At 48.1% G+C, this 16,525-nt stretch overlaps 2 protein-coding genes across 6 annotated transcripts in view; one reads left to right on the top strand and one right to left on the bottom strand.

The window, feature by feature from the left end:
* Positions 1-15,857, bottom strand: part of LOC138801300 (ankyrin repeat and fibronectin type-III domain-containing protein 1-like) — a 195,318-nt gene extending 179,461 nt beyond the window's left edge. For 4 of the 5 annotated variants that reach the window (XM_069983955.1, XM_069983956.1, XM_069983958.1 and 1 more), the window contains exons 1-2: positions 15,024-15,856; positions 23-195 (exon numbers count right to left, since the gene is read on the bottom strand). In XM_069983955.1, coding sequence (XP_069840056.1) covers positions 23-195; positions 15,024-15,145 — 295 coding nt within the window. In that variant the 5' untranslated portion in view covers positions 15,146-15,856. Of the gene's footprint in view, positions 1-22; positions 196-15,023 lie in introns of all 5 variants that reach the window. The other variant, XM_069983959.1, reaches the window with a different exon arrangement.
* LOC138800409 (serine/arginine repetitive matrix protein 1-like) lies at positions 6,840-12,450 on the top strand. Its single transcript, XM_069982066.1, has 3 exons — positions 6,840-7,975; positions 10,301-10,432; positions 11,289-12,450. Exons 1-3 carry the CDS (start codon positions 6,844-6,846, stop codon positions 11,882-11,884), a joined length of 1,860 nt encoding a protein of 619 aa, XP_069838167.1. The 5' UTR covers positions 6,840-6,843; the 3' UTR covers positions 11,885-12,450.
* Positions 15,858-16,525: the final 668 nt, after the last annotated feature.

The raw sequence follows: 16,525 nt of genomic DNA, 5'->3' as shown, positions 1-16,525 counted from the left end.
AGTTCACTGCCATAGAACATACCAGGTGGTAATTTGCATGAAGTTAGGGTATCTGTAGTTGCTGAACATGTTGAAGGAAGCCGAGTGACTGATTCCTGAAGCTGCGGGACCCTGGTCAGTACTGGAGACTGGGGGATGCTGGGAAGAGTCAGGGACTTCCCAAGAACAGGTCTCTGCAACTTTCTATCCAGGGACCTGATGAAGAGAAAGCACAGCATTTGTATCACATCTCTACATTGCTCCAATGAAATTGATAAATTGACATTAATTACACATACAAGACTGTATATATATATATATATATATATATATATATATATATATATATATACATACACACACATATATATTATAGATATATATACATATTATTTTATTTTTACAACTTTATACTATTATACAAAAGTCTAGTTTTCATGGAACATACAGGTTCATTCAGGTCTTTAAAGGCTGTATTAAATGGCCTGATATGTGGGGTAAGTGAGCCCGATCTGCGAGATACTCACCTGTGTCTCCTGGAGTTGCAGGGCTGTAGTTACGGCTGGTGCTGCCCTAGACACTTAGGGCCATATTACACAGCTGATATTCCAGATAAGCGAGCACCGATTATTATCTCATATTACACAGCCCGATATTCCGGATAAGCGTGCAACGATTATTATCTCATATTACACACCTGATATTCCGGATAAGCGAGCAACGATCATTATCTCATATTACACAGCATGATATTCCAGACAAGCGAGCACCGATTATTATCTCATATTACTATACTGATGCTTCCCCCCTGTGCCAGTCACTACACTGGCTCCCTGTTAAACACAGGATACAATATAAAGTCCTCCTGCTCACCCACAAGGCTCTCCACAGTGCTGCACCTCCATACATCTCCTCCCTCATCTCTGTCTACCGCCCTACCCGTGCCCTACGCTCTTCTAATGACTTACGATTAACATCCACCTTGATCCGCACCTCTCACTCCCGTCTCCAGGACTTCACCCGAGCTGCACCAGTTCTATGGAATGCATTACCCAAGACTGTCAGACTCACCACCAATACCCAAAGCTTCAAACGTGCCCTCAAAACACATCTGTTCAAACAGGCTTACCAGGTTCCCTAATTTTGACTCAACCCTCAACCCCCCCTCCACACACACAGACACCTCCACCACACACACACACACACAGACACATACATACACGCGCACACACACACCAAGCATTTAAGCACTTAGACCTGTGCATGCATGTATGTACCCCCAGAATTGTAAAGTGCTGCGGAATCTGTTGGCACTATATAAATAAAAATTATTATTATTATTATTATTATTATTATTATTATTATATTATTATATTATTATATTACACAGCCCGATATTCTGGATAAGCGAGCAACGATTATTATCTCATATTACACAGCCCAATATTCCGGATAAGCATGCACCGATTATTATCTCATATTACACAACCAGATATTCTGGGTAAGCGAGCAACGATTATTATCTCATATTACACAGCATGATATTCCGGACAAGCAAGCACCGATTATTATCTCATATTACACAGCCCAATATTCCTGATAAGCATGCACCGATTATTATCTCATATTACACAACCAGATATTCTGGGTAAGCGAGCAACGATTATTATCTCATATTACACAGCATGATAGTCCAGACAAGCGAGCACTGATTATTATCTCATATTACACAGCCCGATATTCCGGATAAGCGAGCAACGATTATTATCTCATATTACACAGCCCGATATTCTGGATAAGCGAGCAACGATTATTATCTCATATTACACAACCAGATATTCCGGATAAGCGTGTACCGATTATTATCTCATATTACACAACCAGATATTCTGGATAAGCGTGCACCGATTATTATCTCATATTACACAGCCCGATATTCCGGACAAGTGAGCACCGATTATTATCTCATATTACACAACCAGATATTCTGGATAAGCGAGCAACGATTATTATCTCATATTACACAGCCCGATATTCTGGATAAGTGAGCAACGATTATTATCTCATATTACACAACCAGATATTCCGGATAAGCGAGCAACGATTATCATCTCATATTACACAACCCGATATTCTGGATAAGCGAGCACCGATTATTATCTCATATTACACAGCCCGATATTCCGGACAAGTGAGCACCGATTATTATCTCATAATACACAACTCGATAATCATGCAGCAAGGGCTGTATATTTAGCGATGTCTGCACAGCCTTTGCTTTAAAGTGCGGCATTTATATCAAAAGAATTTTAGAGGAGCAAACAAGCGCTGTGGGGAGCTGCGGGGGGTTTGCCCGCTTGAACGTCCGGGCAGCCCAAAGCAGTGGTCTGCTGCCACGGAGCAATAACAGCAGATCGCTGTTATATTAGTTGAGAGACAAATGACAGCAAAAATCAGCCAATATCATTCATGTCGGCTGATCGTTGCCTTCTATTACACAAGGCGATTATCGGTCGTAACGGCCGATAATCGCTTTGTGTAATGGGGCCTTTACTCCTCTTGGGAGTGACAGCCCGCTTATCCAATCACAGGCTGCAGTGCTGTCCCACCTTACCTATTGATTGCCTGAGTGGGCTGCTGCTCCAGAGACAGGTCTGTCTCGGAAGTGGAGGTGTCGCAGCCAGCGGTAAACACCAAAGAGCACAGACAGGGAAGCATAAGCTCTTTATAGTTTTCTACATAACAGCGGCTATATATTAAAAGTTGTCGAATGCTGGATAACTCCTTTAAGGACTACCTACTATAAATTTACACTGGGTAGTCCAGGTTGTTAAGCTCACACCAGTGTAAATTCTCTGTGCTGGTGTATACTGGTTCTCAGCAGTTGGGCAGCTGAATGTCAAGTGTTCAGCATCTCGAATGCCTGGGACCTTGATAAGAAGACAGACGCTGTGTCATCTTATATACACAGTGCTGTGTATAGAATAAAGACTGAACCACTACTGTCTAAGAACTGTGTCTGATATTGCAACTCAACCCCATTCAAGTGAATGAAGCTGAGCTGCAATACTGGACACAACCCAGGGACAAGAGTGGCGCTGTGTCTTGGAAAAAAAAAACAGACCTTTCCCTAATCCTGGACAACACCTTTAAGAGAGTTTAAACTGCAGAAGATAAAGCAATTGCAAGTCACATGTAAGGGCCCCAAGATGTTTAATACCCATAATATTCTCAGTTATCCTCCATAATGAGGAGTAATAGATTGTCCTAGGTTTGCATTAATTAAGATAGTATCGTCCAAAAATTTCATTTCCCATCAGGGCAGAAATGACAGGAACACAATGAGACAACACGGAGCGAGGCTGCTCACGGATCACAGCCGAGCCCATTCATGCAGATACTAGTAAAACTTCTGTCTAGCTTTGCCCTTCATACAGACGCAAGCGAATTTAGAAGACACTGAAAATTGGCCGACAAGCTGGAAGTTCAGATTTAGTTGGCTCTCAATGGACGGCGGCAAGACGTAACCCTCCAAATGGCTCGGATAATGCAGTAATTAAATTGAAGCTTCCAGCAGTTCTGCAAGATGCCAATATTTTATTCTGTCTTGGATTATCTGCTTCTTCCTCTTTATTTATAGAGCGCCAGCACATTCAGTATTTATTTACAGGGGAAGGTAATAACTTACAAGCCACCCCGCCACCAAAACAGCTGACACACTCTTTCCCCTGTGTAACGCTGCTTGTACAAATTATAGCAACCTTCTTGGCAAAACAGATTGACAGGGTTATCCCAGGGAGGTTCTGCGGGGGCGGGGCATGAAACAACTGCTCTTTTGTATCTTTCAATCCCCTCTGGCTCCGCCCCTCAGGTCCTGCACCATGCATAGCGTAGTTATCTGTTTAGCTTGTTGTGTCTATATAACCTAGAACTTGTTCAGCCAACAGCTTTACTCTCGGACCCCAGGACACATGCACACTCAGAATTAGCCACTTTCAGACATTTCTGGTAGCATTTATACACTGTGGAAACCAAAATCAAGTTAACCAAATCCTTTTGTCTCTTGACATTTGTCATCAGGGAAAGGTCTGGAAATTTCCATACATGCTAAATAGACAGTTTGGTAGGTCTGGCCAATGTTCATCTAATGTGTATGGGCACCTTAAAGGAGTAATCACATGTAGCTTAAAGGAGAAGTACGGAAATTTTTTTTTCCCCAAAAGTTACGGGAAATGCTTATAAAGTGCTTTTTTTCTCTGCACTTACTAATGCATCAAGGCTTCACTTCCTGGATTAAATTGGTGATGTCACTTCCTGGATAACATGGTGATGTCACGACCCGACTCCCAGAGCTGTGCGGGCTGTGGCTGCTGGAGAGGAGGATGGCAGAGGGATGCTCAGTGTCCCTCGATTGGCTTGTGTCCCTCAGTGTCCTCCTGCCATCATCCTCTCCAGCAGCCACAGCTCTGGGAGTCGGGTTGTGACATCACCATGTTAACCAGGAAGGGACATCACCATGTTATCCAGGAAGTGACATCACCATGTTATCCAGGAAGGGACATCACTATGTTATCCAGGAAGTGAAGCTTTGATGCAGTAGTAAGTGCAGGGAAAAGGCATTTTATAAGCATTTCCCGTAATAAGTGTATATTGGGCATTTGTATGACTTTGGGGGGGCAATACAATACTTTAATAAAAGTTTCTACCGGATTTCTTCTTTAAGGGTACCAATCATAATGTTCCCCCATACGAATCGGCAAGCAGTTGCACCTGCAACCAGAAGTTTTGATAACTTTGGAAACGACCATGCTGGGTAGGTTACGTGTACCGGCCCAGCGTGGTCATAGCCATAGTTAGCCAAACTTCCAGTGGCAGGAGTGACTGAATGCCGATTGGGCGATACGCAGCAAATACGCAACAAATACGCAGCAGTTTAGATCTAAATAACTGATCACAGCATCAAATCTGCACCATGAAATCTGCTGCATATCTGCTACGTATATGGTGTGTGTGTTTGTACCCTTAGTGTCACGTCATGGAGGGGCTGTGGTTTCTTCTCACTGGGGGTGGGTCGGTCCGCCTTCAGTGCTTCAGCTTGGTGGTACAGTCACTTTAACAAGTACTCTTTAAAAGCAAAAGAACACCATCCAGAGATGTATAACAGTAACATGCATCATACACCCTGCACATGCATCAATGACTGCTCTGGGCCTGGTAATGGGATAGTATCTCATCGCGGCCCACTGGTCATGACAATAGGAGTTACTTGACCCTCTGTGTAAGTGGAGTGGTGGCCAAGCATGTGTGCTGCTGCTCTATTCAACTTCCTAAGAGACAGCCATCTGCAGCATTCCCATAGCGAGTGAACGGGGCAGAGACACTCAAGCTTGACTGCTGCTCCATTCACAAGATCCCTTGCTTTCATCACCAGCGGAGGTCACTTATGGCCTATACTAGGGGTGTCAAACTCAGGCTCTCCAGCTGTTGCAAAACTACAATTTCCATCATGCCCGGCCTCCCAATTTTGACCGCACAATGATTTTGCCATTAGGGAGGTAAGTCGCTACAAGAGAGAAGCGGCAATGGCTTTCTCTTCACTTCAAGCACTCAGGTGTATGCGGAGACCCGGAGAGATAGCAGTCAGCTGAAGGTGTGTTGTGTATGGCTACCTGTACAGAGCGGATACACTGTGGCAGCTCCTCAGCTGTGACCAGTATTAGATCTATACCAGTTTGCAGCCTCTCAATGTAAATGATGAATGTTTTCTGTAGCAATGCTGGCAAGATCCCAGTCACCAGCCGTATAGGAAGAGCGCATTGCAGTCATTAGAAAGTGACAGGGTAATGATCAACTCCGCACACCAAGCTGGTATATACACCGCCAACTAATGTTCTGGTGCACCCAGCTTTTCTAGACTCCTGAATCTGCTTAGTTACATCATATTCACACTGCTCTGGCAGAATTTCTCCGTGGTATATGGGAAGATATACCTCAGCTGCCACTCTGGGCATATAGTGGCATACACTGCCAAATGCCATGCAGCGTAGGTACAGAATTGTCATGCCTACTACTGACTGAGCTTTTCTATACCACAGAAACAATAAAGGTATACAGAGATATACTAGCCCTGAGGAGGCCACAAAGAGACTATTTTGGCTTCTGTCAGGTAATTGGAGGCCTATGGATACACATGGTGTATATGCTGGGAGTTTCACCAAATGTACACTGCAGTGTGAACATACCTTTATGCTGCAGTATATCTCTGCTACCATATCACTGTATACCTAGGAAGCTTTTCCATTCCAGAACCTGGTACAGATGAGTGACAACCCCTATGGGAGCTGCCATGGAAAGTCATCATATATAGGGGATCTAATAGTATCAGAAACTTTGGACAAGTCATAGTGATACTTTGCAGGTTTTGATCATTGAGGGGTCCAGGGCAATGAGAACTAAACCAAAGGGGCTGAGGTGAGTTGTGCCTGGAAGATTGGGCTTAGCACTCCTCAAAAGCCAAGCATGTACAGTATGTATGTATTGAGCCCGACTAATTAAGGAGGGTGCAGGCGGACTGCATGTGCCACTCTCCATAGTCAGATACTGCTGCCGCATGCTGGTGCCGCCAGGAATGAGTTAAAGTTTGCCTGTCCTGTGTGTGTGTCTCTATTCCCTCCCTCTCCATGCTTGTGCTCGCCCCCTCCTCCAATCCTGTGCTGCCGCGGGTCTTTTGGCCTATGGAGATGCTCGGGGGGTGGTGAAGAGGCGGGCACAGTATATATACATGGGGCTCCCTTACCTCAACCCTTTCCGCCACTTGCCGTGTTTGAAGTGGTACGTCCCATGGCTGCGGCTGATGAGCTTCTGATGGCCGCGCTACAGGCGCGTGCCTCCACGGAGGGTGAGGGCTGGCTCAGCAGGTTCCTGTCTGGGCTCAGCCCCCCTCCGGTTCCCCATCCTCCTCCGCTCTCTGGCGCTGGCAGGCGCTCCGCTCGGCGGTCACGTGCTCCCGACCGGCTTAGCCCCAGCCCGTCATTTCCGGTTTCCGGTGGAGCGCGTGGCAGGTCCCGCCGAGCCTGCACTGCTGCTGTTTCCACCGCTGCTTTGCCTCCCCCTCAGGTCAGCTCCCGCTCCCCCCCCCGCCGGCATTCTCCTTCCCCTGCTCGGTCCGCGGCCCCTACTGCTGCCAGCGCTCCCCTGGGACCTCTGCTATCCCGGCCTGTGCCTTCCCCCATCCCCCCGGAGTGTCGGCTGCCCATTAACCCCTCCTATCCCGGTGGGACTGCTCGGGCTGCTGCACAGCTCTCCCCTGCCTCTGACCTCTTCTCCAGTCGGGCTTCTGCCTCCCCCTGGTTGAGGATGGGAGGCGCTGCCAGCGTTTCCTCTGATGATGCCCCTCTGCCCTCTGAGCAGCCGGCCTGCACCAGTCATACTGAGGCTGCCCCTACGGGCACCATGGTGCTAGGGGAGCTTGCTACCTCTGCCCAGGTGCAGCCCCTTCCTAATATTAGTATGCTGCCACCGGTAGTTCTCCCGGCTGTGAACATGGTGGCTGCCCCTGAGCCTGCCAGTTGCAGCCTAGTACCTCCTAGCCAGGTCCAGCTGCAGTGCCAACCTACTAGGGCAGTGTCCCGCGGGAGTTTTTCTAGTCGGCGCAGATCCCGCTCCTCGTCAGCTTCTCAGAGCCCGCGGCATGACCTTCGCCGCAGGGCGTCTGGACACCATCATCGTAATTCCAGACGACGATCCCAGGTATCCGGCAGCCGCAGGCGTTCCAGGTCCTCCCGCTGGCGTTCGCCGTCGACTTCTGGCGGTTCAACGAGCGCCTCGGAGGTCTCTGGTCGGAGCCCGAGGGGTCACCGTCAAAGGCGGGATTTCTCCCTCTCATCTAGGAGGTCCTCACAGCCGGCTGTCGTTCCTGCGACAATTCCCGCGCCTGACCCGGGTGCGGTGGTTCCTCCGCCTATTCAAGGGCCGGGATCGACTTCTGCAAGGAGTGGTGAGTTTGACTTCACGGGGGCCTGGGGTTCGGGTGAATCAGGTAATAACGAAGTTTTAGCTGCTTTGCAATCTATTTTATGTAAACTTTCCTCACCCGCCGTAACTGCTCCAGCGGTTTCTAAGCCTCCCCCACCCCAGGCTGGTATCTACAAGGAGGCTTTCTTCTGTGGTATCAGCCCGCTGGGTGCTCATTTGGACGCGGAAACCAAGGAGAAGATTTGGTCCAATCAGTATGTGGACATTTGGTCCCTTATTTCAGCGGATCAGTTTACGGTGGATAAGGAACGGCGTGCTTTCACTGACAATGTTAGAGTCGGGGAATTTAGGAAGCCCCGGGTGGCACGGTCCATGAACAATTGGATTCAGGCCTTCTCTGTTTTGGGTTGTGTCATGGGTCAGAAGCACCCGGAGCGTTGTTCGGAGTTGTTTGTCTATTTTGATAGTATTTATAGTGCATATAAGTCACATGGGGGATCCGCCTGGTGGCGCTATGATGAGGACTTCCGGCGGCGCCTGGCGTTGCAGCCGGAGATCGGCTGGGGCGTCAGGGCCACGGACGTATGGCTTCGTTTAATGATGGCACCAAAAGCACTGCCCTTTCAGCCCGCGGCCACCGGTTCCGGGGGAGCTTCAGCCTCGGGCTCGGTGGCCGTGCGCAGACCAGGTTCCTGTTGGCTCTTTAATGAGGGCAGTTGTCGCTTCGCAGGCCTGTGTAAGTACAAACATGAGTGTTCCGCCTGCGGCGGAGCCCACACAGCCTTGCGTTGTCCCAGGCCCTCGGTGCGACAACTCAACAAAGCGGCTCCTGCCGAGGTCAAGGACGCCAGTGAGCGTAGCCGCGATGCGCCCCTGGCTAGACAGTTACCCCAATAGTTTCGATGCCTCTGTTCTGTTAGAGGGTTTTCAGTTCGGTTTCTTTATCCCGTTTAACTATTCGGGGCTACCCCAGTTTTCTGATAATTTGAAGTCTGCTCGTGAGCATTCGGTGGTCACTGATCAGAAGATTGCCAAGGAAGTCGAGCTTGGCAGGGTAGCGGGTCCTTTTAATGCCCCCCCCTTTTCTAATCTTCGGATCTCCCCTCTGGGGGTAGTTCCGAAGAAGGAACCGGGAAAGTTTAGACTCATTCATCATCTGTCTTACCCCAAGGGTTCGTCCGTTAATGACGGCATTTCGGCAGATGATGCATCAGTCTCTTATGTTTCGTTTGACAAGGCTGTGATGCTGGTTAGGAAAGAGGGAAAAGGGGCGCTGTTGGCAAAGTCTGACATTGAATCAGCTTTTCGGCTGCTCCCTGTTCATCCGGAGTGTCACCACTTGCTTGGGTTTCAGTGGGGTGGGAGTTTCTACTACGACATGTGTCTGCCTATGGGATGTTCCATTTCATGCCACTTCTTTGAGATTTTCAGCTCCTTTCTGGAGTGGGTGGTGCGTTATGAAACTGGTTCCGGTTCTGTTATACATTATTTGGACGACTTTTTGTTCGTGGGTTCCCCGCAGGATTCGTCCTGTCAGTTTCTTTTGTCCACATTTCAGTTTTTCATGCAGCGTTTTGGGGTCCCTTTATCGGGGGACAAGACGGAGGGCCCTGCCACGGTGCTTACCTTTTTGGGTATTGAAATAGACACCGTGGCCATGGTTTTCCGCCTTCCTCAGGATAAACTGGTCAAATTGGGGGAGTTGATTGACGGGTTTTTGGCCGTTGCCAAGGTCACCCTTAAACAGGTGCAGTCTTTGTTGGGTCTGCTCGTCTTTGCATGCAGGGTTATGCCTATGGGGCGTGTGTTTTGTAGAAGGCTGTCCCTGGCTACCAGGGGCATTCGCCTTCCCGAACACCGCATACGCCTCACGGGCATTTTGAAAGCTGACCTGAGAGTGTGGAAGGAATTCCTTCTTTCGTACAATGGTCGCACCTGTTTAATGGGTACCAGGATGACTAATGATGAGTTGGCGCTTTTTACAGATGCCGCTGGTTCAACCGGTTTTGGGGCGATCCTAGGTGATGATTGGTGTGCGGAGGCCTGGCCGGTGGAGTGGACCGAGTTGGGGCTATGTAGGAATCTCACGCTGCTTGAACTCTTTCCCATTATAGTGGCTGTTGAGATTTGGGGCCCATGTCTCGCCAACAAGCATATTTGCTTTTGGTCCGACAACTTGGGGGTTGTGCGTTGTATTAATAGCCTTTCTTCTTCCTCTCCTCCGGTCATTGGTCTCCTTCGTCACTTGGTTTTGCGTTGCTTGGAGTACAATATTTACTTCCGTTCTCGTCATGTACCGGGGGTTCACAACTCCATCGCTGATGCTTTGTCGCGCTTTCGTTGGCAGGATTTCAGGGCGCTCCTGCCTGGAGCCAAGGAAGTGGGATACCCCTGCCCGGCGCGTCTATGGAATCTCGTGGACCTATGATGATGGAGATGATCGCGTCATCAGTGACACCTGCTACTTGGAGATTGCATGGTAAGGCGTGGGATGAGTGGTGCTCGCTGGTCAGGGGTCGAGATGCTGCAGGTGATGAGTCTGTACGTTTAGAAATCACTGTTGAATTTGTGTTGGGCATTAGGGCGGCTGGAGCGTCTGGCTCCGTAGCGCAGCGTAAGCTTGCGGGGGTTTCGTTTTATTTTAAGTTGTTGGGTTGGGGTGATGTCACCAGGGCCTTCTTTATCAGGCAGGCCTTGAAGGGTTGGAAGAAGGAGAGGGTTCAATGTGACCAGCGTCGCCCGGTATCTTATCAGTTATTGGTTCGCATGGTTCAGTCGTGCCCGGCGGCGTGCAGTTCCCCCTACGAGAGTTTTTTGTTTGCCGTGGCTTTTGGCCTCGCATTTTTTGGGGCGTTTCGCATAGGAGAGCTATTACCTCCGTCTAAGTTTAAACCGGGGGGTTTGCGCAGCGACGATGTGTTAGTGGGGGACGGGTCGGTCCGGCTCAGGATTCGGCGGTCGAAGATGGACCAATACGGTCGGGGTGCGTGGTTACCGCTATGGTCGGTGGATGGTGCAGTATGCCCGGTGCGCTTGATAAAGGATTACGATAAAGTGAGAGTCCGTTCCGATTTATTTTTGGTGCACCAGGATGCCACGCCTCTCACGGTTTTTCAATTTAGAGCCATGTTGCGTAAGTTGCTGGTAGCGCTGGGCTTACCCCCGAAGGAGTTTGGCACGCACTCTTTTCGCATTGGCGCGGCGACGGAGGCGTCGAGGGCGGGTTTGCCGGAGTCGGCGGTAATGCGCATAGGTCGCTGGCGCTCGGCGTGCTACGCTCGTTATGTCAGGCCGGATTTGCTGTTATGAGTTTATTGATTGTTTTTTCCTTTTAGATGTGGTTCCCCCGACTGTGTGGATACTGGGTCATTCCTATATCTTTCGTGCGGGCCAGCGCGCGGATGTTCGGCCTGGCGGCAGGAGTCTGGGCTTTCGCCACATTGAAGTGTATTGGAGAGGCATTCGGGGGCTACGTTGGCCCCAGGTTCTTTCTGAGGTCATGTCGATTGCCGGGGTGACCTCGGGCCCTGTTATTTTGGTGGTGCACGCGGGTGGGAATGACCTCTGTCACGCCAAGATTAACGAGCTTATGGCACTTATGCGTGCCGATATTTTGAGGTTCGGTCCGTTGTTCTCGGAATTCGTCTTGGTGTGGTCAGAGGTCGTTCCTAGAGTGGTGTGGCAGTATGCCAGGGATCCCCTGGCGATCGAACGTTCTAGGCAAACGCTTAACGCGAGAATGTCTCGTTTTGTACGCTCTCGTTCAGGTGTGGTAGTCCGTCACCGCCAACTGGAGGGCGACAATCGGGGCCTCATGTCCTTTGATGGTGTGCATTTGAGCGAAATTGGGCATGATATTTTTCTGTCTGGCTTGCAGGACGGGATAGAGCAAGCCCTCTTCCTTTTGGGTGGAGGTCGTAGCCCTGTGTAGGGGTCACAGGGCTCCTTCGTGGCCTGAAGTTTATATGGAGGATGATTCGGAGCAGCCAGACATGTACGGCGGGAGTCCGCCGGTGGCATACCACGGCTGTTGCATCGGTTGGTTGGCACTGGAGAGTGCCGGGTTACTAAGGTTTTAAAGTTTGAGGAAAGTTAATAAAAGCTGTGGCCGATCTCCACCCAGCAAAAGGAAGAAGTTGTGTGTGTCTTTATTCCTGGCGGTAAGGGGTATGGGCCTTGTTTAAGAGTTCATGGAGGTCAATGCAGTCTGTATTGAGCCCGACTAATTAAGGAGGGTGCAGGCGGACTGCATGTGCCACTCTCCATAGTCAGATACTGCTGCCGCATGCTGGTGCCGCCAGGAATGAGTTAAAGTTTGCCTGTCCTGTGTGTGTGTCTCTATTCCCTCCCTCTCCATGCTTGTGCTCGCCCCCTCCTCCAATCCTGTGCTGCCGCGGGTCTTTTGGCCTATGGAGATGCTCGGGGGGTGGTGAAGAGGCGGGCACAGTATATATACATGGGGCTCCCTTACCTCAACCCTTTCCGCCACTTGCCGTGTTTCCCTCCCTCCCTCCCTTTTGTCAAATTTTCTTTTAAAAAAAAAAAAAAAAAAGAAAAATATAGTAAAGAGAGACATATATATATATATATATATATATATATATATATATATATATATATATATATATAAAAAAAAAAAAAAAAAAAAAAGGAAGAAAATGGAGATTTCTTTTCCATGATTGTTTTTCTAAAGTTTTATTGCAAGTCACAGCTTGGCCTGAAGTTTATATGGAGGATGATTCGGAGCAGCCAGACATGTACGGCGGGAGTCCGCCGGTGGCATACCACGGCTGTTGCATCGGTTGGTTGGCACTGGAGAGTGCCGGGTTACTAAGGTTTTAAAGTTTGAGGAAAGTTAATAAAAGCTGTGGCCGATCTCCACCCAGCAAAAGGAAGAAGTTGTGTGTGTCTTTATTCCTGGCGGTAAGGGGTATGGGCCTTGTTTAAGAGTTCATGGAGGTCAATGCAGTCTGGATTTATAGAAAGTCTCCTTTACTCTCTATAGGTCTGTACACCACTTACACTGCACAGTCAATGAGGCGCATCTGCTGCTTGTTTTGGCAATCAGTGGGGTCTCAGCACTGGGACCCCCACCCATCAAAACTTCAGACTTGTCAAACATTTCTGAAAGTTACCGATCATTTGTTATTCCAAACTGCTACTGTTCCATATCTGTTACATCAGAGAGACACTTGGTACCTCTCATATATCTGTCTGTGCTTTCAAAACTTAGAAGAATGCCTACAGTATGATGATGATGATGATAATGAAGAAGAGTCCAAAGAGGCTTTTCCAGGCTCCTAAATGCTGCAAGCTGGAATGTCTCCTCTCTCCCCCTCCCATACCTGGGGACTTAGCTTCCAGGTGTCAATCAAGCAGAGAGGGGGAGAGAGGGGAGACATTGCAGCTATTCAGGAGCTTGGAAAAGCCTCTTTGAGAATAAAATGATGTCTCTACATTCTGGTGATACAGCTGGATATATGAAAGGTACCATGTGTCTCCTTGTCCTAACAGTGTCAGCAGTTAGGACCATGAATTACATCTGACAGATTCCCTTAAGAACCATTAAAGTTAGGGAATGGCTAAATAGGATGAGGAAACAAGAGGATAACCTCATCCAGAGCTGTGAGTTATAATTGTATTTTATCAAGATAACCCATTGCATATATCTCATTAAAGTATATAAGCTTCTGCTCTGCGTATATACACTGCGTATACGTTGTGTGTGTTTGTACCCTTATGCTGCGTTTACACGGAACGATTATCAGGCGAATTCGCATGATAACGATCAGATTCGAACGATAATCGTACGTGTAAACGCTGCGAACGATGAAGCGACGAGCGATAAATCGTTCATTTTGATCTTTCAACAAGTTCTCAAATCGTCGTTGATCGTTCGCAAAAAATTTGCAGATCATTCCGTGTAAACAGTCGTTCACCAATTTACCCTATGTGTGAGATCGGCTTAAGCGATCTCAAAACGAATTTTCCGTACGATATATCGTACCGTCTAAACGTTGATTGTTATGAAAAACACATTGTTACTTCGACATAGTTAATCGTACGATCGGGCGAATTATCGTTCCGTGTAAACGTAGCATTACATATAGGACATTCTATCTATATTACCTAAAGAGCCGCAGCCGTCATGTCTCCACATGCATGCACACAGGTTAGCCATTGCTTTTTCAGAAGCTTTTGTTCCCCCAGTAAGCGATATAAGAGAGTAGGCTTCATGGTAATCGCTGCCTGTGGTAGGGACGCTCCACTGGGGAAGGGATTAGATGGAGTACAATATGCCGAATAAATTAGTTTTTGCAAATGAGCAACAACAACAATCTCTACTAAGGAACGCATTTACTACCTAGTAACCATCTTGGCTTCCCTAGGGTCACGACCTATGGATTCTTACAGCTATAAATCTTTACTGGCTTGCACCCATTACAATGGGCTCATTGTGCACTTGGGTCTTCATAGGTTAAAGCAAACATGGCAGAGCGTTAGTACCTAATAAAGCAAGCAGCAATTCCCTCTGCTGACAGTAGGGGGCGCTACGGGAGAGACCACCCCCCCATTCAATACAAATGACAAAACACTCCGTGAGGGTACAAACCCACACACCGTATACACAGCAGATACGCAACAAATACGCAGCAGATTTGTTGGTACAGATTTGATGCTGTGTTCAGTTATTTAGATATAATCTGCTGCGTTTTTGCTGCGTGTTTGCTGCGTATTTGCTGCGTATCGCAGCAGTAAATACGCTGCTTATACGGTGTGTGGGTTTATACCCTTAGTAGGAAAAAGTTATAAACTTTGTGCCTTTTGATTCTCCATTTTAAAAAATCTCTGCTTGTGAATGGAAACAAGCTCATATACATCCAGAAGCGGAAACTGTACTCACATAGGTCTCACATGGATAGATCATTTCAAACATTTTGCATTTTTTTAATAAAATTTTACAGAAAACCCCTTTAAGGCTATGTTCACACAGCATCATCGTTCGCGAAAAGATTCATTCAACATTCTGACGTCTATAGGTCAATGACAGTACATGATAGGGTGTCTACCTGGACTGGGTGATAGTGCAACAATAGCTCCCGCTCCTCCTTCCAGTGCTGCGTCCAGGCCGGATGTCCTCTCTCGATTTCCTCAAGCTGAAATACTCCGTCAGCTTCCCAAATGAGGACATACTGCCACGTTAGTGTCTCATGTGATGAGGGCCTGACCCTGTGCCCACAAAACCTGGGCAGGTATAGTGTTATTCCTGGCAGCATCCCCTGAGGGAGCAGAGAGTGGCTCTTCGGTAACCCCAGTGTCTCAGGTGACCACCATCTCAGGACCGGAGCCGCAGCCAATACTATGGGCTTCAAGTTAAAGAGGATAATCGCAATTGTGAACAAGGTTACAGGTGTATTTCTTATAGACATCACAAGCAGAAAGTAAGGGAAGTCGTCTATATGTGCAGTCACTTCCTGGAAGATTTGTGCAGGGCTTGTGATTATACGCAGGAGCGAACCTGAACAAGCAGAGCTACAGTATAGGAAGCCATAGGGCAGCAGACAGCATGCTTGTAGACTAGACCAGACTATGCAAATAGGCTGACCTCACAGATGGTGGCAATGTAACAATCTATTGGAGGCCAAATCAGGAAACAAAGCAACATTTGTCATGATGTATGTTTGTTGACTGTGCTTTCTATACATTTCTCATAGAATTCTAATGGGTGTTAGGGAGGCTACAATAACATACAGCGCTATGCTACCTCATGAAAGTTGTGCAGGGAGGAATGGCGGTTGCCATGTCAACACCCAACCACAGGTTTTGAGGCCTTTTTAACAACAGCAAAAAATATACAGATCTCAGGAGAAAATATGGAGGATGTAACATATGGGGCAGAAGAAAATCAAAAGCTGATGTGTGAAAAGCATCTTAAATGTCATGGATGAGACTCATCCTGGCATGCTATGGCTCTGATAATAGAGCGATAAACACTATAGGCCTAAGAAAGGACAAGGGAAACTATGGGAAGGAAGACCACTGAGATACTGGCAACTAAGCAAATAAATACAACAGCTGATACATTTACACAGACCCCTCCTCCTCCTTCTAATACACACACCCCTCCTCCTCCTAATACACAGACCCCTCCTCCTTCTAATACACAGACATCAGGACACAGACCCCTCCTCCTCCTAATACACAGACATCAGGACACAGACCCCCCCCCTCCTCTTCCTCCTCCTAATACACAGACATCAGAACACGGACCCCTCCTCCTCCTTCTAATACACAGACCCCTCCTCCTCCTCCTAATACACAGACCCCTCCTCCTTCTAATACACAGACCCCTCCTCCTTCTAATACACAGACCCCTCCTCCTTCTTATACACAGACCCCTCCTCCTTTTAATACACAGACCCCTCCTCCTCCTAATACACAGACCCCTCCTCCTTCTAATACACAGACCCCTCCTCCTTCTAATACACAGACCCCTCCTCCTCCTCCTAATACACAGACATCAGGACACAGACCCCTCCTCCTAATACACAGACCTCAGGACACAGACCCC

Source organism: Dendropsophus ebraccatus, chromosome 9, assembly GCF_027789765.1.
Source record: "Dendropsophus ebraccatus isolate aDenEbr1 chromosome 9, aDenEbr1.pat, whole genome shotgun sequence".
NCBI lineage: Eukaryota > Metazoa > Chordata > Amphibia > Anura > Hylidae > Dendropsophus > Dendropsophus ebraccatus.
Note: the sequence above shows the minus strand (reverse complement) of the source record. Positions and strands in the feature narration are given on the sequence as shown.